Source organism: Benincasa hispida, chromosome 11 (assembly GCF_027475165.1).
Source record: "Benincasa hispida cultivar pf3 chromosome 11, pf3_genome.v1.1, whole genome shotgun sequence".
In the NCBI taxonomy this organism is placed as follows: domain Eukaryota; kingdom Viridiplantae; phylum Streptophyta; class Magnoliopsida; order Cucurbitales; family Cucurbitaceae; genus Benincasa; species Benincasa hispida.
The window spans coordinates 48,446,123-48,473,244 of record NC_143488.1 but is presented as its reverse complement, the minus strand read 5'-3'; the positions used below and the strand labels follow the sequence as shown (position 1 = coordinate 48,473,244).

Sequence of the window (27,122 nt, the reverse complement as noted above, 5' to 3'; positions counted from 1 at the left end):
TAGTTAAATATTTGTCCTAATTTTAATTGTGGTAAGATGCACCTGAACATGAATTAAAATCCAGAATTGCTGATTCTTATTAGATGCACCAATAATTACTTAACTATACATCAATAAGTGATAACTAATGAGCATATGCTAAAAAGGATATCGTTTTGCATGTAAAAAAAAATGTTCGTCCATTAGCAATATCGTGATAAAATATTTTTTGATAAGAAAATGTTATGTTTGTTTTAAAAAACTTGCTAGTGGACTAAGAACACTACCAAATGCAAACTTCAATGGTAAAATTGTGCGTCCGAATCCCACACACCAAACTTCCAGAGAAAAAAGGGGGGGAAAGCCTTCATCATTCCTCAAAAAGGGGCAAGAGTTTTGTCAGATTCACAATTCTGACATCAATGCCATGAAAAAAAGATGAACCAAAATCGACGATACCGTTCATAATGTGCTTCAGAATCTCTAGCTCCATTACAACAATCTACAAAATAAACTTATAAAACCAGTAGCACGACTTCAAAATTTGACTAGCAAATTAAAAAGGACAGACACTGCCTTTAAATTGCTACGCTTGGAATAAGGTGATGAGTATGACAATTAAAAAGAGGAAGAGGAAGATCATATCTCAGATTACATACCTTACAAACGAACCCAGTTGTGCTACATTAACCTGATTTCTGAGTTTTGACTTGAAAGAAAAAAATAAAATAAAATAAAAAGGTAAAAATGTGCTCAAATTCCCTCTTGAACGACTCTATAATTATTGGAAAACGATTGATAAAAAATGGAATACCTATAACTTCACTGGCACATCTAAACAAATATTTTTAGCAGCCAATTGCTAAAACTAAGCTGAACTCTTTACTCAAATGGACTCAGAATTGTCATATTAGTAGCCAATTGGAGAGTTGCCTCCCTATCCCAAATAAATTATTTATCTTCTGGCCAGTTTAACAAAAAAATTCCACAATCAAGCAGCTTTTGATTTTGGTCTTTGTTTCTTCGCATCCAAAGACGCTAAGCCAGAACCTAATCCGACAGGGGCAGCTTGATCTTGTGCTGAAGGCGACTGATCTTGTTTTCCATCTACCTGGGTGTTGTTAGAAGGGTTGGTGTCAACTTCTTTCTTCTTACCGTCTGTTTCACTACTATCCCCTGCATCCGGTGTCATGCCAGAATTGATGATATTTAGCAGCTGGGTAAGTGGCGGCATAGCTTGAACCGGGACACCTGGCTGACGTATCAAGAGGCCTCTAGCTGCAGCTTTCTTTCTGACTTCAGCTGCAGCACGAGCAGCTCTCTCATCTACACCCCTACCACGAGGGAGATTTTCACCAATAACGGCAGCATTCAGGGATTTGTTGATGGGACCTCCTCCAGAACTGCCAGATCCACCACCAGCTACTGCAGCAGCTTGAAATGCTTGTATTAAGTCAGGATGAGACTGCAAGGTATTCAGAAATGAGACCTTTAAATTTTGTACAATAACTATTGAACAAGACAATGTTGCAAGGAAACGATTACAAGAATGGAAAGGTCAAAATATAATAAAAATCCCCGAGTCAAATCTTGAGGTTATTAAAATGCCAGAGACAGTTGCAAGGCCTAATGGAGCAACTACAGAATAATTAGAAGTCAACTTCCTAATCACATTGCATAGTAGAATTTTAACCATTCCTCTTGCCACAAAATGTGCAATAATATTCCACTTGCAACTTCATTTAGGAGTTCTAATTCCAAGTTTTGTGTAAGCATAATTTTCTTGTCACTTCACTCGAAGTTCATCTCTCACTCTCTCTACCTGGGGCGTCTTCTTCTCATGTAAGTTTCATTTGTTAATAAAATTGAGCCACTTAAAAGAATACCTTAAGAATATCAATAGCCTTCTGAGCCGAGGCAGCATTCAAAGTTTGGCCCTTTTGTTTCTGAGCATTCATCTGTCAAAATACAAATCTATATTGTTAACGACAAAAGAGGTATTTTTGGTAGCTCTAACCTTCTTTTTTTTTTTTTTCCATCTTTCACTTACCTGTACCTCACGCATCTTAAATGTCTTCATCCAATTTTCTGAATCTCGCGTCCGTGAATCTTCTTCACCCAACTGTTTGACCAGTATATCATAGGTTTTCTTTTCATGCTGCCATGAGAGATGAAATGTTGGTCATATATTACGACAGATGTCAAACATTATTCAACGATACTGTTTAAGGAATTACCTGGTGGGACAGTTTAAAGGCACCCATACAATTGAATGCAATAGCAAGAGCATGGTAACAAACAGCAGTTTGAATATGTTCCTCGCCCAGAAGCCTTTCATTTTTCTTCAATGCTTCTTGCAAATAACGAAGCGCGGTGTTCATCTTTCCAATATCCTGGTACATCATTGCGACATTTATGAAAGTTGCAGCAACATCAGGGTGGTCAGGACCAGATGATAAACTAAGCAGTAGCAATGCTCGGGACATGTGTCGTAGTGCAAGTTCTGTTTGGTTAAGTCCATGGTAGAAAAGAGCCATATTCCCATAACTACAGAAGCGAACAAAATTTATATCAGGAAAAAGATAGCAAACAAATTTATAAGACAACATATATGCATGGACACAGACATAATCATTAGAATTAGACTAATTTGTTGGACATTATATATCATATATTTAATTTTCATTTAGGTGTATCATTTATAACAGATGAACCCCATAAAATAATCTCATTTACACATCTTATAACGTACTATATGCTTTGTGCAGCACATTCATCTTTTAAGTGAGTGGAAAGCAGAAGAAAACAGTGGTGAACAATATATCTCTTTTTTTATGAGAAACAGTCAATAGAATTTCATTGATTGAATGAAATTTACAAAACGACAAAGTGCCGCGTGGGATTACATGATGCTATTCCAATGTGAAATAAGAGAAGTAAGGTTGCAATTACAAAATAGTGGGGTGAATTTACACCATGTGAGCGATGTATACATAAGATGATCAAAGAAGCGTGTGAAGTTTGTCTCTTTGTCGTCAAAGATACGGTGGTTCCATTCGTTCCAAATGAGCCAAAAGTTGGCTTTGATAACGAATAACCTATGCTAATTGTAAAACCAGTCAATATGAACATAACTTCCAGAGAGGATGTTCATGCAAGTGTTGGGCATAGTTCGTGACTACTAAATGTTGCGTAAAGCAGTTCTCTCATTTATAAACGAGCAAAAATAGACATTCACTAAAGGTTGGAGGATTTCCAGGTATTAACAAAAAGATTAAAAATAACCTTTGTTCAATATCTTAGAATCCTTGATTCAATTAGTTAATCAAAACTGAAGTATGAATGTGGAAATACCTGTGGGCTGTGTCAGGATGATCCAAACCCAAACAACGTTCATTTATAATTAGTTCCTTGTGCTGTTGGACTATGGCTCCAGCCATGTCCCCAGCATGATACAAAACCATAGCTAGGTACCTAAAATTTCAAAAAGGAAAAGATTAGTTTCCATAGCATAATTATGTGCTTGTTAATGAAAAGAAAACTAGCACGCAAGTAATAGACAAATATTCGTGCCCTTATATAACAAGCAACATAATTATAAAATGTATAGACAAAGTTTGCATGCTTGCATAGTTCTCTGATGTCTACCGGCAACAATTGGCAACCTCTCGATGCATTGGACCAGTAACCTGAAACAAATAAGTTTTTACGTGATGAGATTACGCTCTAACAGGATTCTGTAAGCAGGCAATGCTAAAGAATGGACTATCATTACCTGCTGAAGTATCGAGACAGCTTCTGAAAATAATGCATAGGCTTCACTAAGCATCCCCTGAACAACAAAATAACTGATCAAATTTTCTAAAATCAAACATTAACAATTCGGGTCCTTTTGCAAATACACGTGATCAACTATTTTTCCCGTTTAGTTCTTAAAAGGTAGTCAAGCTGTACATGAAAAGTAAACTCCTTGACCATTCAAAATTTCATTTTCCAAAATAAGCAAATAAAGATATTGTGGAATATTGTTTAAGCCACTGCTATTCAGCTTATATCAAGTTTCAATTAAGCATCTAAATAGTCCTCCTATGATGCTGCCACAGTTATTATTCTGGTAATGATGAATTCAAGAAAAACAACGTAATTCATTAAAAGTGACAACATTATAGCTGACCTCTGCCAACTTCAGCTTTCCTGTTTCGACAAGATCCTTCGCTTCTGAACATACTGGAACTGAATGCTTAACAACAGGTTGGAGATTCAAGATATCTGATGTCTGGAAAGGTGCAGCAGAATTTAAATCATATTTCCTAGCAGCAACTGTGATTCCAACCTGTCAAGAACCCATCGTATGGTTAAGAAAATCATTAATCCAATAGAAAGCTCAAAAGTCCGGAAACTGAAATCTGGTAAAAGAAAAACTAATTTCTAATGCAGTAAAGAGATTCTTTTTGTTGTACATTTCTTGCTTTTAAGAGTTATAATTATGCAATAAGGTGAAGCGTACTAAAACTTCATATTAGTATCAATTAGTATATTTTCATCTATAATTTAGACATCCCCAATATTCAACCTATACAACACACACCAATTAGGGAAATTCTGCAAGGAATCTATGGTTGTATTCCTCCATAAGTGCTAATACACACCAAGCATAGTGCATAGCAACCTAATTAAAAATTGAAATATATATAAGATGTACTTTGGAATTAAATAGTTGAATGGATAATTACCTTATGGCAAAGGTTCCGTACAACAGACACTTTCTTCACACGCGACCGTGCATCATCCGGCAAGTCAAACTGCATTGAATGTATTTCATTATATGAAATTACATAAATACCCAATGGATTAAAAAAAACCATTATTAAAAGAAAGACATGCTTATAACCATGCATGGTTTAAAATTTTAATATGCCAGCGAAGAAACACAGTTTTCATTAAAAACAATGGAAAAAATTAAATGATAGTAGTGACAAGACACCTGTTCGTTTCACTAATTGCAGGTCAGATTTTAGACGCTGAGACAGCCCAAATGGAAGCATAATTTGAGTCTTTGAGATAATATCATAAGGAGAAGGATGTGGGAGTCTTTTTCATGTAAATTACACAGTGAGAGGAATAGATTGCATACGGGATTGATAGTAATTAAAAATCATGGCATAGGTAGGGTGTCATGGAAGTCGATTCTCTAGCTTTTCTCTTAGAGAAGGGCAGACCTCCAAAAAAAAAACCAGTAGTTTAGTTTTCTTCTCCACTTTTATTCAATACAAACGATCAGGATACCTGAGTTTGGATAGCATGGTAAAGAGGGAACATACAAAGCTGGAGAGAAGAGCATATCCTCAATACAAATGTTTGGTACATGACAAGTAAATAAATCTGAACATCATTAAGGAGCCATTCATGATTGGTTGAAGATCACCTGATATTTGAGCTTTGCAAAATCTCGAATGTCAGCCCAAAGAGAATCTGAGCTAACACTCATATGTGAGGATTGGTTCTTTTTTGCATGTGTTCTGCCTTTCCATCTGGCTTGTCCCCTTGAAATTTTTCCTGAAGAATGATGGTGCACTTGGTCCTGTAACGTACAACATGAGAAATCAACTTAAACTAATTGACCAGTATCTGTAGTAGATGCCGAGAGAGTTGTTTATCAGCCACTTGACCTTTTAATTCTACCCTTCATCTTTCTCAAGGAGTACTTACATTTAGTTTTTATCAGCGATATTGAGATACCACTTGGCATGTGCAGAAAGGGTACTTTAAGGCTTTACATTCCTTTTTCACTTTACACACATCATCAAACAATTGCATGTTTGAAGTAAATGCTAAAACAATAAATTAAAATATTTCATAACAACAATTTCATTTCTTTCTAAGATAAGTATATACTAATAGCTTCGTACATTAACAGCTATTAAATGTAGTGTCCAATAAAATTTAGAGGTTTAAAGAAGAATATTTAATATTAGCTCAGGGAATGGGCGTAGTGAACAATAATATAGTTTCATCCAGACACTAATATCTGCTTTGAACAAACCTTCTTTGGGGTTCTGGACTGCGTATTACTAGCAGCTTTTGTAGCAAGCACTTGACAACTTCCAAAGAAACAATTGAAAAAATGGGAAAGCGCCATCCCTAAGTCATGATCTTCGGTATCTCTCAAAACATCCTGTACAATGAGAAATACTAGTGTGAAATAATAATTAACAGGTGATGAAATGATTCGTTCTTTTGAAAAATACAAGAGAGAAAGTATGAGCTAGGTGGGGGTAAGTTCTCCCACATTATCAGGTAATCTCACATTCTCAAATAATCAAACACCGAGAAATGAAAATGATAATCACCATCGTTTCTGACTAAAGAGTATTTATATTACCGCACAGTAGGTTTACTTGCTTTTCCTATGAACATGTTATAATACTAACTCATTAAAAATGACAAAAGCATGAAGTGTTGACCAAAATCGATACTATCATTCACATATATAACATGAATGGTCACTCAGTTAAGATGCAGAATGCCACAATGCAAATACAAAACCATGCAAAAGAAGAACTGCTTTCCAAAGACGTCTATATTATGAATCAAAGAGATAAAAAGGAGAATTCTTTCTAAGAATCCAAAGAAGTCTTTGTTATGAATCAAAAGTCGTCAATACAAGAAGACTAACTATCTATTTATAGAGAATTGGAAAACAAACTAATCCTAATTAACTAAAGAAACTAATCTTAATTCTAGTCAATCATGGATACTAATCACAATCGTAACCAATTAAGGATTTAACCAAGATACCCTAATTTACCTAATCCTACTACATTTTATCCCTCCCAAAAAAACTTGTCCTCAAGTTTTAAAAAGAAAATGAAGATTACAACAAATAAAATAAAATAAAAATAAGCATCCTTGACATCAAAATACGTTGAAAAACGTAAAATAAACTCATCTTCCAAGTCGATTGAATGTAGATAATAGTGTGGCTTGAGGGAAAAACATCCAATCAAACAACATTGCAAAGGAGTTATGACTCTGTAAAAAGCATGGGCTTGGTAGGTTTTGCATCTGGGTTTGGATGGATTAAGGAAAATAAATAAAGATGGCCAAAGTTGGGTCAGGTTGTGTGGACTGTGGGGCCCAAAATGAAGGGAACTGATTAGATCAAGATATGTGTAGTTTGGGCAAAAAGACTCACTGCGCTAGTGAGATTAGAGGTTCTAATTTCTTCATTCTCAATTTCTCTGTCTTTGCATGCAACACCAGAAATTTTTTCAATTTTTTTCATCGGTAATGTTGGTGAATTCACTTGGAAAACTTAGAATCTTTGGTTCAGGTCGAGGAAGTAATGGGTTGGAAATAATCATACAACTTTTCCCTACAAACACGTTTTCATCCTCCTTGACTCCTATAACTTTATTTAACAATAGGTTTGATTACTTTTGTCTTCGATCATGTCACGTTCATCTTTATTTTTGCTTGAATCTGTTTCATTTGTCTCTTCTTCTTCTCCTCCTTCATCACACTTCCTTTCTTCTTCTTCTTCATGCAATGGGTTTTCCCTTTCAATTTGGCTTGCTTGAATTTCACTCACGAGCTTCACCCGTGATTCATTGGATTTTTCTTGTGCCAATTCATAGCTTTTAGTGATTTCCAGCTTTTGTTGAATTTTCCCCAAAAGACCCCAAATTTCATCCATTCCGTTCCAAAAGTTCTCTTGATAGTTGTTACATTTTTGTTTCCTTGAAAATGTTTCGACCTCCATATTGGTGTTGGGATGATTCATGGGTGTTCTTTGATGTTGGTCATAATAATTTCTTTCACACCTTCTGAATCATCTAACTTCCAATTCTTAAGTCAAATTCTTAAAAAAACCGGTCTGATTGGATCATTCGGGCTCTTTGTTGATAATGTCGTCTTATTATTCCAAACTACATTAGAATCTTCATCAAAATCGCTAGAACCACTATAATCAAATTTTCAATGTGGATAATGATAGGTTCTTTGAGAAAACCAAGCACGAGCGAAATTATTATACTGAAATTTTTCTTCTGAATCACTTGAGTCAAAATTCCAGCATTACTTTTGGGAGTAAAATTGACTTTCTTGCCAATACCAACTACTATACTCTTTCTTCAATGTCTACCTTGATCGAGAGTAGTCCATTCTTGCAAAATCTTGAGAAAAAATTTGGTACCTTGTTTCTTTTCTAGAAATTAAAAGGTTCCCCCTATATAGATGTGGACTGTTCAACAACGAACAAAACTCACGAAACTCCCTCTTGCGTCAAGAGTTTTCCAGTCTTCCATCGGCAGCAGTCAACGTTAGCCCAGACGACTGCTCTAATATCAAATTGATGTAGTCTAAAGAGATAAAAGGAGTATTCTCTCCAAGAATTCAAAGAAGTCTTTATAGTGAATCAGTTGTCAATATAAGAAGACTAACTCTATTTATAGAGAATTGAAAAGCAAACTAATCCTAATCCTAATTAATAAAAGAAACTAATCTTGATCCTAATAAACTAAGGAAACTAATTCTAATTCTAATCAATCATGTAAACTAATCCCAAACTTAACTAATTAAGGATTTGACCACAATACCCTAATTTATCCTAATCCTACTACATCAATTTCCCTTTTGTTAAGGAATGAAAAAGTCCAAAAAAATTTTATCTGAGTTTAACAAGATCATAAGCAACGAGTTCTGAAAAGATGCATCGACATTGGGTATCACAACATGAGAAACACATTGTCTTAAAAGCCACAAATAGCCAGACAGAAAAACCATGCATCAAAGATGGAGAATCCATAAGATTCTACATATCAGAATTGCTTTGAGAAAGTTCATAACGCCCTCTGTAGACTGCATTTTCTCAGTTATAAAAAAACAGAAAAAACAAAAAAAAAAGGAACTTCAACAACTTCATAGTAAGAAAAGGAGGAATAAGTTTGATTTAGCACCTTGAGAATGTGCTTTGCAGACCTAACTGCAATCTCATTTGAACAAAGGTCCCATAAATGGGGTAAATGCCTAGTGCCCTCAGCAACCTGTAGAAAAAAGTTGCAAAGATCGTAAAAATTTCTACTCAAGGACATACCACCAATACAAGGTCATCAAAATGTCGATGAAGTTGTTATGTATACAGATGCTCACTTTTCCAATATACCGAACATTAATTCCATGAGCATGGAGCGCCTCAGTCAACGTCTGGCCATCCATGGGTGAGACTTCCAGTGTGCAGAGATCTTGAATAAATTTTGGAAGCACAGCATTTGTGAGGAACATACTGGCTCCTCTCACATTATCTTCATCTGCTCCAATCTCCTGGTGAATGCAAGATTAAGAGAACTGAGAACACGGACCTTTAAATAGCAGCCAAGGTGCGCAAGTTCAGATCTTACCTCTGGACTCCCAGCCAACTTAAATTCAGTTAAGACATTAGGATTAAAAAAGATTTCCTTTTGTGATTGTGAGCTCTCTTTGAGATCCTCAGTCTTCTCTTCCTTGCTAGTATCCTAAAAGCAACATAATTCAGATTTCTCAATATTTACCCAAATCCAATCGCTTGGATTTTCATCCATTGACACAATGAAAGATCCAAATAAAGCATAAAACTGACATTTACATAATCAAGAATCCAAGAAGAAATACAGATAAATACAACAATTGGGAAAGCTAATCGACGATCATATGCATCACAGGAGAACCTCTTGCAATAAGTACTGATTGAAGCACTGTTGCAAGAACTTGTGAATTCTTCATTATTCATTTGACCCTGCATTATGCACATCAAATACTCCGAATTTGAAGAATAAGAAACTTTTTGGGTAATGTTGAAAGTAAAGTTCATTTGAAAATGTAGAAGCTTAGCTCACAATCGAAGTGTAGACTTGCTAAATTAAAAGATTAATCTTTACATTAACCTTGTTTTTAATAGCCTTCAATCAACCTTAGAAATCAACTTTTCTCGTTAAAAATAAATCAATTTTTGTAATAAAAAAAAAAGGTAGTAATAGAAGTAAAATCACTACAAATTTCAGAAGGATTAGCAGTCATTCACAACCTTGAAAGTCTTCAATTATAAATACTCCTTCCCGCTACCACAATTTTGTTATTTTTCTGAGAAGAAACCATACTCTTCATTGGAAATGATGAAAGGATTTATAAAGGCATACAAAGGAATAATGATAATAATAATAATAACCCAAAAGAACAAACAACCCCCAAGCCCAATTAAGAGGGCTCAAACCCAAAAGAAGAAGGTTAAGCTGATAATTACAAATAATTACAACCAAAAAAAAAATCCAATCAACAGATGCCCATAAAAAAGAATTAACCCTAATAAAATCCCAAAGATCCTCCTCTGACCTCCTCACACCCAAAAAAAATTATAGAGTTCCTCAAGCCAAATACACTAGTCCCCATAACATTGCAAAAAACAAGATCCCTTCCTCAAACATAATAGAGCTAATGTAACCCAAAAGTCCTAAAGAATTGATTCCAAAAAAAGCTAACAAAATCACAATCCCAAAGCAAGTGGTCCAAATCCTCTTCCGGACTCCTACAAAGAATCCACCCTTGAGGCCATAACACCAAGGTGAAAAGCCTGTGGGTGTGATTTTTTTAAAAATAAGAATAACAACTTTCATAGAAAGAGTACAAGGGCCAACAAAAAACACCCCAACCATAAAAGCAACCCCTACAAGAAGGGAGTCCAACTGTGCAAAATAACACCTATAAGATAATTACAAAAGATCTTTGAAACCGAAGCCCACAAACAAACGTGAAAGTGAACAAGAGACCAAACCTCACTAGGGATTTTATCCACTCCTCAAAGAGTCCTATTTATTTCACTCCCCCCACAAAACCCACACAATAGCGCACACCACAACCCCCCCCCCCCCCCTCAAGGCGGATTGAGGAACTCCTCGATCATAGCAACACCCCTCTAACGAGCATACGAAAAGCCAAACTCTTGAAAAAGACGCTCCCAAACAGAGCTAGCAAACTCGCAACATCAAAGAATATGATCCAGATCTTCCTCCACCTTCCAACAGAGGATGCAACAGAACAGCCCAACAAGTGAGGAAAGTTTCCTATAGAGACAGTCCATAGTATTCGCACAGCCATGTAACACATGCCATGTGAAGAATCTCACTTTCCTAGGAACCTTAATCCTCTAAAGGACTAAAAAGACTGAGACCTAAGGAGGAATGATCCATGAGACTCTGAAAAAGGGACTTACAAGAGAGCCCCTCCAAAGGATTGGGTCTCCAAACCCTCATGTCCCTTCTTCCACGACTAAAAGAGTGACTCTCAAGCAAAGAAAGAAGAGAAGCAACATCCATCGTCTCCCTATTGGACAAGTTATGATGAAACCCAAAAGAGAAGGAACACAAATTCCCTGACCAAACAAGAAAATCAGCAACGAAATATATAGGTATGACTTGAGCAATCACTCTCCCATGCAAGACTTGAAAAGAAATTTACATCCTCGGGACTTTTAATATTCCAAAGAGAGGAAAATCTGAAGGTGCCCAGTGGTGGAGACAGGGCACAAAAAACTCAAAAGAAAAGGCTTTTGAAAGCCAACAAGAATGTAGCTCAACTGGCATAGTGTTCATACTATCAACCTCGAGGTTTGAAATTCGACTACCCCACACCACCTTTTAATTACAATACATTTGCAAAAAAAAAAAGGCTTTTGAAAAAGCCTTCAGAGGATTTTGGAACCCAATATCTAAAATCCCTTCTCCTAAGACAAGTAAACTAATCAGAAATAATGGAGTGGAGACTGACCACCTCACTTGCCTCTGAATTAGTAAGGGGAGGACGAAATGCTAGGAAAAGAGAGGAATAGCTATTGGAGGAAGGCAAATTAGAAGCCACCAAATACAGCCTCTTATCAGAAAAAATAATTAATGGGGCAGCAAGAGAAACAAAAATTACTTGAGAAAAAAAGGCAGTTATTAAGATTATACATTGAAAATATATGAGAAACTTGACCTTCATGGGGGGAGAGAGAGAGAGAGAACACACAGGCTTACGAAATGGAAAACCCCACAAAGAGGGAGACGACTACAAGAATGGGCTCCAATAAAGCAAAAGTCATAGTGAATAATTACGAAAAGGACTGGAAACTGAGGTCCACAGAGAAATTGAGAATCTAAATATTCTATTTATTTCCCTCACCTCATAGTTCCCACTAAATTGCACAAATCCTAGCATGCTACCAAAAAAAAAAAAAAAGAAAAAAAAAAAGTCCTTTCTCAATAAGGAAAAATGGAGGAGAAGTTCCTCGATATACTACAAGGCAAAGCAAAGGCCAAACACAGAAGAAACCATGCCAAATAACACAAGGTTGAGGCTTTCTTCTTCTTTCAAAGAAACTTCCAATATCCAATTCCAAACCTTTTTTATGCTGACTGATGCTATTTTGTAAGTTCCTGGGCCTATGTTGAGGCTTTCCTCTTCTTCATAATCTTGAGAATTTCATATTTTAACAAATGGGGCATCAAGAAAAACGTATTCTTTATTACAATTATATTTCAAAGAAATGTTCAGTATCCAGACCTTTTTTGCACTCCACTTGTCTTTTTTCGCTGATGGAAACATTTTGTAAGTTCCTCAGCCTAGTTTGAAGCTTTCCTCTTCTTCTTCATCTTGTGCATTTCATATTCGACTCTTAATTTCATTTGATATTTTCAGTGTGCAGTACTTTCGTAGATACTAATACCTCTTTTGTATAATTCACTTTATACTTGAAAGATACATCTCTTCAACTATACATAGTGTTCTAATCAAGTGTTTCGAGTTTTTTTTAAGGAAAACCACGACTCTCACTGAGAAAAAATGAAAGAATACACGAGCATACAAAAAAACAAGCCCACAAAAAATGGAACTCTCTCTACAAGAAAGGACTCCAAAAGGTATACGAGATAATACCGGTAGAATAATTACAAAAGGTCTTCCAAATCGAAGCCCACAAAGAAATATGAAAATGAAATAGGGACAACATTTCCTTACGACCCCTCTCCACTCCCCTAACACACTATTGTTCTGCTAACATAAGCTGGCACACACCCCTGCCGTCCAACAAAATGGGCCCTTCTCTCCAGAAAGCGAATTGAGGAGGAACTCCTCAATCATAGCACTAGCATCTGTAACGAACATACATCAAACCAAACGTCTAGAATAAATAATCCCAAACACTACTTGCAAAATCACAGTGCCAAAGAATATGGTCCAGGTCTTCCTCCACCTTCCGACAAAGAAGACAACAAAATGACCCAAAAAGCGAAGGAAACTTCCTCACAAGCCGATTCATCGTCTTAACATAGACGTGAAGGACTTTCCAGATAAAGAACCTCACCTTCCTAGGAATCTTCATCTTCCAAAGCACTGAAAATAATGTCTTCTTTTCTCCTCACCTTCGAGATGTTTGGATTCTCTCCTCTCAAGATCTCTCTTAAGCCCTAACACTCTATTTATAACCAAATACTTTAACAACTTCCCTAACTGATTACTAATATACCGTTAATAGCATTCTTACCAAGTTTCTCAAACACTAATAGTAAACCATGCAATTACATATGTTCGTATGGACGAGTAGAACCAGATTTTGACTGTTGAAGCAAGATCTAATTATCCTAATAATAGGAAAAATACAAAGCAGATCAACCACTAAAGCACTATTCCACCATCAGTCTTTCACACAACCAGTGTTTTAAAAAAGCCCTCTCGGGCGCGCGCCTAGGCCCAAGGCGCAGATCTAGCACCTCGCCTTGGAAAAGCGAGGCTCACAAAATAAGGCACGCCTTAGGTGCGTCCTTTTGGGGTTTCACAAAATAAGGCCATTGCGCCTTAAGGCGCCTTGGGCATTTAAAAACACTGCACACAACACTCAACAGCACAGCACATGGTATGGCACAACATATTTGTTACACTACTTGATTATCAATGATAGTTCACTTGACTTTTTTTAAAATTTGCAAAAGAAAAACCAAAAAACAAAAAAAAAAGATAGTGAGTACGAATGAAGGTGTTCCAACACTATTACTTAGTCAAATTCCAATAGCACAGCACATTGTATGGCCCAACCTATTTGTTACACTACTTGATTATCAATGATAGTTCGCTTGACTTTATTTTAAATTTGCAAAAGAAAAACAAAAAAAGATAGTGAGTACAGATGAAGGTATTCCGACACTAGTACTTAGTCAAACTCTAACTGTAAAAAGGCAAGACTTGTTAAGTTTAAGACAAAAGTAATGTAAATAACAAACAAGAAGTAATACATACACTTCCATCACTAGCTACAGTTGAGACGTCCTCTTGTTTTCCAGCATCAGCCACTTGAGGAGAGTCAACTACGCTAGCTCCTTCAGACTCAACTTTGGATTTTAACTGATCAGCAGCTTGGGCCTTCTCGAAAAAGACTTTATATATAAATAACATGAAAAAATAAAAACATAATTTTTCCACCAGTTCTTTTTAACGTACCTGGCAAAAAGCAGTAATTAGCTCTGGTCTTAGAATACAAAATCGAGATCCTGGCCCAGTATAGTTCGCATCACGAGGAGTTACTCTCATTAAGTCAAGAAGATAATGCCTAAACATTAGATTATTATCTCAGACAAGGAAAAAGCTAACATATTCAAGTAGCTTTAAAAAAATGGACAGGAAAGCTGAAGGTACAGCTAATAAACAATGCTTCCGGTCTAAGAAATCACCTGTCATCACTACCTACAATGCCCTTACATTCCACCGGTGCAGCTAACTTGAAAACATTTCCAGATGCATCAAGGACTGAGTGTTCCTTTAAATGCAAACGTTTGGCAGCTTCCAGCACCTATGCATAAACATTGCATGGCACTTATAGTAAGGTGCTATATATATATATATATTATTGAAAACAAAAATTTCATTGATGAGATGAAATTACAAAAAGAAATCCTATCGAATGGATTAACAAAAACTTCTCCAATTGATCATAAGATTAAACCAAAAAAAAGGACACAATAGATGATCAACGAATATTAAAAACAATGAAGTAACTCCAATAAAAGTAATATCCCCAAAAAATGACTATATATTGTTTAATGAATGAGATCTTTTCCTGAAGTAGAGAATAAAAGATAACGTAACTTTAATGAAAAATAATAATGGAAATGATATAAGTAGAAACCAAACCATGTCTGCTCCCTCACCTTGGCATGGAAATCTTCGTTCCAGTTGATTTTCTTACCATTATCAACAGAACCGTACAGAAGAGAGTCGGATTTGTCGCCTTGAAGAATGCCAGGAAGAACACTCTGCAGCAGAAAAGTGGAATATAGCTAATCAGAAACAACGCTGAAACAAGAAAAGCATACAAAATAAGAGAACTATTAGGATATTGTAAAATAAAATGCAAAAGGGATACAAATACAGTATTGTCCCTAAACTCAATTAAAAATTAATATAACAGACATGCTTAACTTACCTCCTATTGTTTCACTTGTGCAAGGAGAAACGTTGAGAAGTTAGAGAAAGACGGTTAGGAAGAGGGATAAACGGAAAGGAAATAAAATTTAGAGAGACATTAGAGATAGAAATCAGAGACCATTATTAAAATTTAGAGAAAGATGGTTAGGAAGAGAGATAAACCAAAAGAAAATAAAAGTTTAGAGAGACATTAGAGAGAGATCAGGAACCATTATTAAAATTGTCCTAGATTTTTTTTGACAAGAACAACTTTCATTGAGAAGAGATGAAACAATACACTGGCATACAAAAACCAAGCCTACAATAAAGGGGATCCCTCTACAAGAAGGGACTTCAACTCTACAAAATCATGTTAATAGAATAATTACAAAAAACCTTTGAAATCGAAGCCCAATAAGAAACGTGAAAATGACAAGAGACCATATTTCTCTAGCTTCCCTCTCAACCCCCTAAACACCCTACTATTCCTCTCACTTCATAACACCCAAACAATAGCACAAACACTAACAAGCCAGAGAAAACGGCCTCTCTCCCCAAACGACGAATTGAGAAGGGATTCCTTGATCATATCTCTAACATCTCTTTGACGAGCAGACATCATACCGAACGCCTGGGAAAAGAAGTCCCTAACAAAGCTCGCCTAATCACAATGTCAAAGAATATGGTCCAAGTATTCTTCTGTCGTCCTGCACAAGATACAATAAAAAGGCCCAACCATCGACGACAACTTCCTAACAAGCCTATCCAACGTACTAATACGGCCATAGAGATCATGCCAAGTGAAGAATCTCATCTTTCTAGGAATCTTAATCCTCCACATCGACAAAAAGACTGACTCACCCACAGAGAAGGATTAACCAAACATTGGAAAAATGACTTGCAGAGAATCCTTCCAAAGGATTAGGGCTCCAAACTCTCACATCTCTCTTCCCAAGGTGAAAAAGGTGACTCTCAAGAAGAGAAAGGAGGATAATCACATCCATCATTTCCCTATCGGAAAGGGCACGACGAAACCCGAAGGAAAACGAGCAAGAGCTCCCTGTCTGCACGAGAAAATCAGCCATAGGATGATTTTTTAGCGATGATAAATGATATAGCTAGGGAAATAACTCACAAAGAGGTCTCTCCCCCACCCAGTGATCTTCCCAAAAATACGTCTCTCTCAGATAGAGTGAGCAAACGAACAATCTCAAAAGATGTGATCCAAATCTTCTGACAACTCTTGCAAAGAATGCACCACAAAGGCAGAATTGCCTCAAAACACAATCCATGGTATTCACCCTTCCAACCAAAGAGTTTAACCTTTTTTCGAATTTTAAACTTCCAAAGCGAAGAGAAAGGATGCCAAAGGGAGAGGGATCTCATTGAAGACATAAATAAGAACTACAACAGAAGCCTAGAGGGTCAGAGGGCCCTAGATACACTAATTCCCACCCCTAAAGGCAAGCACAAACCGAACAAAGAAAAAGATCCACTACATCTATTGTTTTCGTATCAAACAAAGAAACAACAGAATCCCAAAGAAGCGGACGAAGTACTTAGAGGAAGGAATGATGAAAGTGATAAGATTCAGCTTATTAGAGGACAAATGATAAAGACAGGGAAATCTAGAAAGAAGAAGAAGAATATAAAGGAGGGAAAGGAAGAGGAGAAGAAAAGAGGAATAATGTCACCTAATCGGTGTCTTCCCAGAATAAGTGCTAAAATCATTCCCCACAAGGCATTTCACAAACTGAGAACATAAGGGAATCCCAAAAGAGAATGCCTTCCAAGGGTTCATGAAAGAGCCACTCATCCCCTTAGTTAAGGTCCACTCAAATGGATCGGGCTCATACTTGCTCATAATAACTCACGATAGAGTTGGTCTCTAAAGGGAAATGCCACAACCATTTAGTCAAAAGGGCATCATTTTGAATCCTCTCTTAGATCCAAGGTCTAGACATGACATCTGAACCCACCAAACGAAAATTTTAATAACTTTTTGTCTCCAAAATATTTATTTTTCAAATATAAAGGTGAAACAAGAGTTTGAAAGAGAATTTTATTGAGGGAAACAAAGTTAGAAAGACTAGGAAAATGGAGAAAACAAGAGAAAAGTAAGAGAGATTAAAAAAATAGACTAGAGGGATGAATAAAATTAAATTGTACTTTCTTTGTTATGACATCAAATCTTATTTATACACCGCATTGCTTCTGGGTACATTTTAAATTTAGGAGGTTTACAGTTATAGCATAAATAATTTAATTTGTGAGCCCTTTTTTTTGTGCATTACATTGTAGTTTTAAAAAAATAAAAGAATTGTATATATTATATATATTTGCACTGGAGTTTACATTGTATTTTCTTCACGTATCTGGAATCAGATATGCGTATTTGAAAATTAAAAAAATCAAATAATTCAAATCACGTATCAAACACGTATCCATCACGTATCTTGACGTATCTGTATCTGATACCGATTCTCTACGTAATTAGAAGTATATATGCTTTCTTAGCATGCATTCCACATGTTCATTACTAGTAATACTTATACTGAAAAGATGAGATTTTGAAAAACAAAAACTTATTTTTAAAAACTTCCTTTTTTTACTTTTAAAACTTAATTAAAAATTCATGTTCCAAAATTTAGAAGTCTACCGAATGGATTATCAATGAAAAACTAAAAATGAAATCAATATAGTTATCAGGAAAAAAAAAAAAAAAAAAAAGACTAACTAGGACACAAAGATTATCCAATTATAGACGAGTTATCCCATAGAAACCCATTACACCCTACTCAAAATGGGAACAAAGGGACACATGTTATCATCCTTCAATACTCAACCCTATTCCCTTGGACTTCAATTATGACTTCCATTCACATCCTAATCAGATAAACAGTAATCCTCTCCATTTTAGTCTTTGTTCAAAAATAAAAAGGGGTAATCACAAACATGGTAATCCAAGGAGGTTGAAGTAAGCCCTTAAAAGCAGGAGGAGAGGGTAATGAAGCAGAAATTAACATCAGTAAATGATAAGCATACCTGAGCTACCACCCTATGTCCCCTGTAATCAATGATTGCCATAGCAAGATTGTAAAGCCCAGGGACATCTGCTTCCTGATATGCTTTTGTGCCTTTCAAATCATTATTTGCAGAGGCATATGTAGCTTGCTCACTCTCAGTCAACTGTGTCTCAGTTGAACCATTAGGTGAAGATTCAGTTATACCATTAACTTCCAAAGTACCAGATGAACTACATCTTTCACCATTAGAAAGCCCAATGTCACCATGCAATGAATTATCAATAGCCCTCTCCGACAGACCACGTAAAGAGCTTGTGGCCTGAACTTTAGAATTACCATCAGACCCAGATCTCTTGGATATGTGTTCAAGGTCCGCATCCACAGCAAAGCTGAAGAAAATATTATTGTGTACATACCTAAAATTCAATCAAAGTAAAGCCCAATATCAATTCAACGATTTATGAAATTGATAACAAACCAAATGATTGATTATAAATTCAACATTCAGATTAAAGAGCCAGCCATCATGACATGCACACAATACCCGTATATGCAATATATTTACCGACACTGTAATGTATAAATAAAGTATTCAATAAAGAATGCAACAGGTAGCAGTTATTTTGCATGATGATATGGAACTAAAAAGTTGAGCTCCCTGCCATGGAACAGCATTTTGAGCATTAAAGGGAAGTGTTCCAAATATTGATATCGTTTAATAAATAAAATAAAAATAAATATTTCCGGACATGCCACATCCCACAAGGAAATTTTTTCTAACAACTAACATGTGAAAGCATTCTGGATCAGTTGGATTTATTGGGGGTATGCATCTGCTGATGACTCCAATGGCACCACTAATAGCAGCATCGACAAAGTCTGAAGTTACTTTGTAGAGAGCCCTATCACGCAAAATCCTGCACGATATAGTTTTGTTAAGAATTGATCACAGAAACATGTTGTCAAGAGAGAGAAAGAGGTAAAGAGCAGGCCTCTTAGCAATGAGGTAATTATACCTTTCCTGTGGAGTTGTATGAGGAAATTCCCGACAAGCCTGCAACTCCTCATTCCAATCCCGTTGCATGCCAATCAGCTCACTACCAAAGGAAAGGGTTAGTGCATCTTCTGCCCTGGCTGCATCACGCTTGTGATCTACAAAAATAAAACTCAAATAGAATTAATTATATCAAACTAATGAAACGGTGATCAAGAAAATAGAGAAATAACGGCAATTTGCAGAAAGGACAGTGACTTTTTCCACATAAATCTACTACAGAGGCTCAAACCTACCTTTAACTCCTGTCCATCTCGCATATCATGTAACTACTACATAGTCAACAAATGAGCTACTCCAAAATAATCATAGCATAATGCAGCCATGTACATATATATAGTATAGGCAATCAACCATTATAACCAAAGAACGATCTGCTATATCATGCTTTAAGATCCTTAAAAGCAGGACGAACTGGATCCAAGGGATGAAGCAACTCACCAGGCACAGGATAGGCTCCAAGCCACGAATTTGGGGGCAGCAAAGATTGGACATTTTCAAAAGGATGTGCAGAGGCTCTCTGTTCCAGAACTTCACGGAAAGCTTCAGACAAGAGAAGAAAATGAGTTTAAATATCAATCAGAATGGAAAAGTTTTCACCAACTTGATGATTCCAGTGAGCAGCGATCTAGTGTTGTTCTACCTTTTTTAAACTTAGAGCTGATCTTCTGCAACAGCCCAACCAGAGTACTAGCTTCATACGCAGTTTTATATGGCTTTGGGTCAAGAACATTTCCTGTGCTTGAGTTGACGTAAAAAAATTTTGCAGTTCCCGTTATACAGAACTTATTGCCCTCCAATGTAATCACATCCAAGTATATCAAATCTCCAGTGAGCCTAGAAGTAACATGAGATGTGTTCATGAGCATCCAATGGACCAAAAAAAGCACCGTTCTTCATATGAGCATATAAAAGTAGATCATTTAGGTTTACCTTCTATAGCTTGGAGGAGGATTGAAGGATGAAAACACAATGCTCTCTACACATCTTACCTCTTTCGAGGATGATGATAGAAAACTCCCAAGCGAACCAGAAACATCTTCCATGAAACCAAGACTCTCAAGCTCTGAGGCCTCCGTTTTCGCAGTATCTGAATCAAATTAGAACCCAAAAGCCTTCTTACAATGAATTTCCCAAACAATATAAAAGGTCAAAAATACATAACAAGCCAATAAACAAACTTAGGGAGCGGAATATCCAAACCTCCTGTAGTTGCTGCTGCACTTTTTTGAGCCAGTTCATACTGTAATGCAAGAGATGTCGACAGTGAAGCATGAAGAGTGGAAAGGGAAAGCATGTCTCTAGTACGATGAACATGGGCCCTTATGGATCTATCATCATATAATGCTGTGAAAACAAAAACATGAGAGATCAGAAATAGATCGTCTATCACTTAAAATATAATAGAAATTTTCATACCAGGTACCATCTCTAACGAGCAACCACCAATCGTAATATCAGCTACTTCTGAAATTTCATTATAATCTTCTAGTTGGTGACTGGAACCATCCTTTGTGTGCAATAATAAGTCATAACATGTGAAATAGCAAGTCTCAGGAGCATCAAGAAGGAACTGTCTGATGTCCATAACAGAGTCTCCTGGATTGAGCTGCAAAATTCATTAAAGAAAACAAGTATTATGCATTTCATTATGCTACAGGTTGCTGAGACATCTTGTCCAAAAAAAAAAACAGTTGAGTGAAGACAAGAATTAAATTACTGAAGGTACCAAATGGCCAGTTAGACCACTGAATTGAACAACAAATTGCAAGCACGGAAGAAAACTTCTAACAGCTGATTTGTTGATGTAAGATTCCACAAATATCAAATATGATCAGACGATTACAATATCAACAAAAAACTCTTGATCTTAGTTTTATTTAACCACCTCGCAAGTCGCAAGTAATAATCAGAGACAAAACAATTTGACAATTAATCTTATAATTCACTTGAGTTGGAGCTTAAATTTAGAAGGGGCTCACAGGAAATAAATATTCCGTTTTTGGAGGTAAGAAACCAAGTTCTCATTGAGGAAAATTTTTAAAATACAAGGGAATTTAAAAAATTAAAAATTAATTGATTGATTTTTTTTTATTAAAAAAAGAGCCCGAACAGAAGGAGCCAAAATAAACTACTAAAAAGGATCTTAGTTTTATTTAACCACCTCGCAAGTCGCAAGTAATAAGCAGAGACAAAACTATTTAACGATTAATCTTATAATTCACTTTCATTGGAGCTTAAATTTAGAAGGGGCTCACGAGAAATAAATATTCCCTTTTTGGAGGTAAGAAACCAAGTTCTCATTGAGGAAAATTTTTAAAATACAAGGGAATTAAAAATAATAATAAATTAATTTATTAATTTATAATAAATAAATAAAAAGAGCCCGAACAAAAGGAGCCAAAGTAAAGTACTAAAAAGGACTCCAAAAGAAAAAAACAAAATAAGGACCAAGATCATAATTACATAAAAACCTAGTGACCAAGTCTCAAAGGAGGAGGGAATCAAAACTAACAACCTCCCAAAACCTCCTAACTCAATCATTCAACCTCTCTAAAAAATTTACTGTTCCTTTGCAACCAAATATCGCACAAAATAACAAAGAAGCTTGTTTGCCCCTTTCCATAAAAGGGAGGTTCAAAAGCACCTCCTCCAACTCCGAACAACCATCCCTACCCCGAGCACGGCACACATCAAACAAAGTTCTTCAACAATTTCAAGAAACCTAAACTAGCAATCCCACAACAAATGCTTGAGATCCACCTGCGAGGACTTCATAATTGTAGAAACAAAACAACGGACGAATGTCCTTGGACACAATCCAAGCAATTCACTCTCCCATGTAAAACATGTCATGCAAAATCCTTAAACTTCTTTTGGAATTTTAATTTGCCAAAGAGAGGAGAAGGTAGAGGCAATAGGAGAGGAAGAAGGGACAGATAAAACTTGAAAGAATGAATGGCACAAGATCCCTCAAGAATGATCAGGGGATTGAAAATGAGCATCCCTTCTAGTTGGCAGTTGGCACACCTCGAGGTCGTGCAAAATGGAAGTCTAAGGAAAGCGAGGAAAAAGGATCAGAGAAAGGCAACATCGAGGCCACCAAATGATACCTTTAGTTCAAAAGAGAATATAAACATGGGAATAAAGAAACACAAATTTTTCTCCCCCAGCAGCAAGTCCTCCCAAAAATCAGTTTTCGACCCCAACTCTATTTTTAACAAGAAACCAAGCTTCAAGGACATATAAAAGAACAAACCCAACAAAAAAGGAGATCCAAAAACTACAAAGGACCCCATCCAATAAATTAAAATCATAAGTACAAAAAGAACTAGTGACCAAAGCACACAACTAGTAACCAAAGAATATAAGTTGTCAGCTCTTGAAACTCTCAAAGGAATTCTGGAAGATTTTCTAAAGGCTGGCACAAATGTTTGGTCTTCTGCGGTAAAATCCTCAGTTGTCTAATTTTGTCTTGAGAAGTTTCAAAGAGTCTTCAAGTCAAGTCTTTCGAGTGAGAAAATCTCTTCATAGTTGCACGGATTTTGCCTACCCTTGGTGTTCTATGCTCATCGCCACCTTCTCTATCCAACCTTTTCATTAATTTGGTTATTTGAAAAAAGACTAATGTTCAAATTTATAAACTCATCTCTTTTTTCCTTTTTTTATTACCTATACTCACCTTGCCGGCCCATTGCTTTTGCAACCATGTTATTCGGTGTTGTGTTGAATTTTCAACTTTGACAGGTGCAAGCTTTATCTAAGATACATGTATCCAACATTTTACATCTCTATGGTCCGAAAACCTTATGCTTTTGTACATTGATGTTGTTGTAGCTATTTGTTAGGCATTTCTATTTTAAAATTTTTTATTTCGTATAGAATACCCAGTCTTAGATTTAGTTTGCTTTCAACTTCAAGATGAATTTTACTAGCTGCAGATTTTTTAATTGATTTTTTTCTTACCTGTTCTTATGAGGGAGGTAGCCATCCCCCAGGGAACATGTTTTCTTTCCTTGTTGAATAGAATGTTTCCTATTTGCACAAACACCTTTTCCACTTAACCAAGAAGGTAAAAAAGTCCATCATGGTGCTTAAAAACATTTCTTCTTTTTTTCTTTTTTAATGATTAACACTACTCATACAAAAATAGGCATCCTAAAGAGATGTAACAAGTATTAGGTATATTTTCTTCTTTAGTTCCATTGAAAGCAATAGTTAGGACAGGTTTGGAATCAATTAGTCGCACATAAATAATATGAAGAATATGACAGTCTAAATTAACATGTTCAAATTGGCTTACTTGTAATTCAAGTTTTTCGCCACTTTGTGTTTTGACACATATGGGATAAAGATGAAGTTCACCTGCAAATTGATTGATGAGGCAAATAAGGAATGAGATACAACAACAAAGCTAGTGGTCAACCCCAACATTGCATTCAAATTTGAAAGGACATCATCACTTCAGAAAGTATAGTGGTTGACAATAAAGCACTGACACTCCTAAAATGGCCAAGTGTCAATGTTAGACACCAACGCACTCCCAACACGTGTCCGACACGAAAAAAAGCTCGTCTTATTATTTTATTTATTTTATTTTCAGCACGCTAGGACATGCAAAGACACATTGGGACATGTGAAGGACACTATTGAATTGTTAAAAATACAAAAACAAAAACAACAATGGTTTTGTCATCCCATTTAAGCCATTAAGGTCCAGCCCCTTTTTTTTTTAATCTTAGGGTTTTCAGTGACTTTTCCATCCTCAAAACCCACTGGCCAATTACTCTTCCATCCTCAAAAGTGCAAAACCCCCGATATTCTTTCCCTTCTCTTTCTGTTTTGCCAAGACCACCAGCAATCAGACCACCTAGCAGTTTCATCAACAGTGAATCTCCTTTTTTTTCTCAATGGTTTTTTCTTTTCTTTCCACAGTATGTCAAAATATGCACACATATTTATTTTTGTAAATAATAATGATAATAAAATCAATGTGTTGTGTCCTACTTTTTTAGAAATAACGTGTCGGCATGTCATGTCGTGTCTATGTCGTTTGTCAATGTTTCTTAGATGGCTAAGTCAAATACAAACATATGAAATCATGACCAAAAGCTCAACCCCGGAGGACATGGAATTAAAAATTGAGAAGTAACAAAAGTTTTCATGGACTTATTGTTATTTTGTGCATAAGATCTATAGTTTGAAAACCAGACGGTGAAAGATATTTTCCCCCGTGGGCAATGATGTTGGAAGAACCACATTAAGCAGATTGGGCATAGAAGTGGAGCATGCTATTATATTTTCCTTGTTCTGTGATAAGAAACCTGCTCATTAAAACGAAGCTACAAATCTTTCAAAAAAAAACTCCAAATATGGAAAGCTCAAGTTTTTTTTTTTTTTACAAAAAAGTATATCACATTAGAAGGAGATAAACGACTCAAATATGCTGCGTGCTCCATGTTCATGAGGGTTCTCCATTATATAGGACTCATCAGACTAATCATGAAAATTACTACCTTGCTTTGGTTGACTTTCTGGATTAGCTGTTTCAGATTCTTTGATGTCTGCCTTAATATCTGATGATTCCTCAACTGATTCAACTAATTCGCCTTTTGATTCCAAAGCACCATTAACATCTTTTGAAGCATCAGAAGAAATTGCTACCTCGGAAGAATTCGTAGCATGGTGCACCCCTTTCCTATTCCTCCCTTTATTTGATTTTCCCGCCATTTATACTACCTACATTTCAGAAATACTATACATCACAACAAGTGGTAGACAGCCTAGAAGTTTAGAAACTATAAATGACAAAGCTTATGGGATATAATTACTTAAACAGCTTATCAAATTGCTATATTAAAGAAAATATGACTGCTCTAAAATAAACAATAGAATCAAGGTGCGTCCGCTCCTACGAAATTTTAATATTTTCTATCAGAATTGGAGAACTAACTACCCATTTCTAGTCTTCTGAGGGAGGGAGCCGGAGGGAGGGAGGGGGGAACAGCCTTCACTCAAGAAACAAACGTATAGATGAAGAATCAAAATTTTAAAATGGGAAGAGTAAGGATCATATTTACTACCACGGACTAATAAAATGACATATAATTTTATTTAAACAGGCAGCTCTCTGATGAACCAAACAGGAAGGATTGGAAACCCAAAGAAACAATTCCCACCATTATGTTCACAAAATTCATTTACTTTGCTCTATCTAGGCAATTTTTTTAAATCAAAAAATCAAGTTTCAGTTGAGAAAAATTGAAAGACTGCAAAAGAGACAAAAAGACAGACAAACTACCCAGCTTGTTGAAAATATTTTCAATCCAGCTTTCCAAAAATTAGCAGCAGAAAATCACCAAATAATTTTTGCTTTGTTTTCTACTCTTTTTACTTGTTTGGGGACACTAGGGATCAACATTAGACTTTGCATTATAAATAGATAAAATAAAAATAGTTAACATTTCCGCGTGAGACAGGTAGATACCAAGCATTCATCATGAAATTACAAACTGAAACTCACTCTATTTTTTTAATAATAACCTTCCTCCACACCTAGTAATGTTTTTAAGAAATGTAAGTGATCAATTTCATTCACTGATAACTTCATTAGGATATAAAATCAATAAAAACCCAAATAGGAAAAACTCAACAGCCTAAACATATAACAGAGAGTATGTGGAAAACACCATACGACAGAGTATATCAAAAGGAAAACAACCCATTTAGCTAAAACATAAATGCAATCATATCGACGGAACAACAGAGAAATAAAGAAAACCATCTAAAGCCAATAAAATAAACAAAAGATGGTAACGAAAATCCATGGAATGGAGGGTTTTCGGGGTCTCGTTTCCACCTGTGAAAATTGAGTGAACTCGCTGAAATATCTATGAATTTACCGAAATTTCAAAGACGTGCCTGGAAGCTATGGAGTTAAACAATCAGGATGTATGTGGGAAACCAGAAAGGAGAGAGATTGAGAGCTTTAGTATGGAGTTAAACAATCAGGATGTATGTGGGAAACCAGAAAGGAGAGAGATTGAGAGCTTTAGGAGAAAATCCGGCTGTGAGGTTTAAGGGAGGAGCAGGCGAGTGATTAGGAAGTGGCTGAGAGGAGAGGCGATTATTCTCACAACCCAATTTCTGAGTGCTTTTGGGCCTCCTTAGGTTTGGTTGTTATACCCTAAGAAGCTAATTCTTGGGTTTTGTAAATAACTGATCTAACATATATCTTGTTTTTTAAAATTTTTAATTTTATTTTTTTTCCAAAATTGAAATGAATCAGAAAAATAATTCTATCAATGTTAATCTAAAAAGAACTCCGGTTAATTATTTTTTTATTATTTATCTGTTTCCCATAATTTTAATGAGATATGGGACTCATCTTGAAATATGTAATCAAATCATAAAATTTTATTGAGGAATAAAAAGTGTTTGATCTAATTGTATTTGAAAATTATGTAAGACTCGTCATCGTTATAGATATTATTACCATAAAATTATGAATTTGTCACATTTATTATTACGTTTGTTGTTACCGTTATTGTTATGGTCAAACAGTAACGATAACGATAAAATGTGTCTGTTTCATAATTCAA

General features: G+C 35.8%; 1 protein-coding gene across 3 annotated transcripts; it reads right to left on the bottom strand.

The window, feature by feature from the left end:
- Nucleotides 1-597: 597 nt before the first annotated feature.
- On the bottom strand, nucleotides 598-26,724 carry NOXY38 (tetratricopeptide repeat (TPR)-containing protein). Of its 3 annotated transcripts, none has more exons than XM_090306843.1 (29): nucleotides 26,381-26,724; nucleotides 25,038-25,260; nucleotides 23,825-23,886; nucleotides 20,941-21,130; nucleotides 20,725-20,868; nucleotides 20,455-20,611; nucleotides 20,165-20,358; nucleotides 19,963-20,064; nucleotides 19,484-19,619; nucleotides 19,256-19,384; nucleotides 18,487-18,883; nucleotides 15,186-15,290; nucleotides 14,709-14,827; nucleotides 14,479-14,587; nucleotides 14,278-14,400; nucleotides 9,378-9,491; nucleotides 9,130-9,300; nucleotides 8,937-9,023; nucleotides 6,023-6,154; nucleotides 5,405-5,560; nucleotides 4,713-4,781; nucleotides 4,154-4,312; nucleotides 3,755-3,811; nucleotides 3,628-3,668; nucleotides 3,334-3,453; nucleotides 2,217-2,526; nucleotides 2,030-2,137; nucleotides 1,866-1,937; nucleotides 598-1,444 (listed from the first exon to the last, which is right to left on the bottom strand). In XM_090306843.1, exons 2-29 carry the CDS (start codon nucleotides 25,249-25,251, stop codon nucleotides 971-973), a joined length of 4,251 nt encoding a protein of 1,416 aa, XP_090162969.1. In that variant the 5' UTR covers nucleotides 25,252-25,260; nucleotides 26,381-26,724; the 3' UTR covers nucleotides 598-970. The 3 variants fall into 3 exon arrangements, with proteins under 3 accessions (XP_090162969.1, XP_090162970.1, XP_038903349.1); XM_090306844.1 differs by having other exon boundaries at nucleotides 26,424-26,673; XM_039047421.2 differs by having other exon boundaries at nucleotides 25,038-25,256; nucleotides 26,439-26,673.
- Between the last annotated feature and the right edge of the window lie 398 nt (nucleotides 26,725-27,122).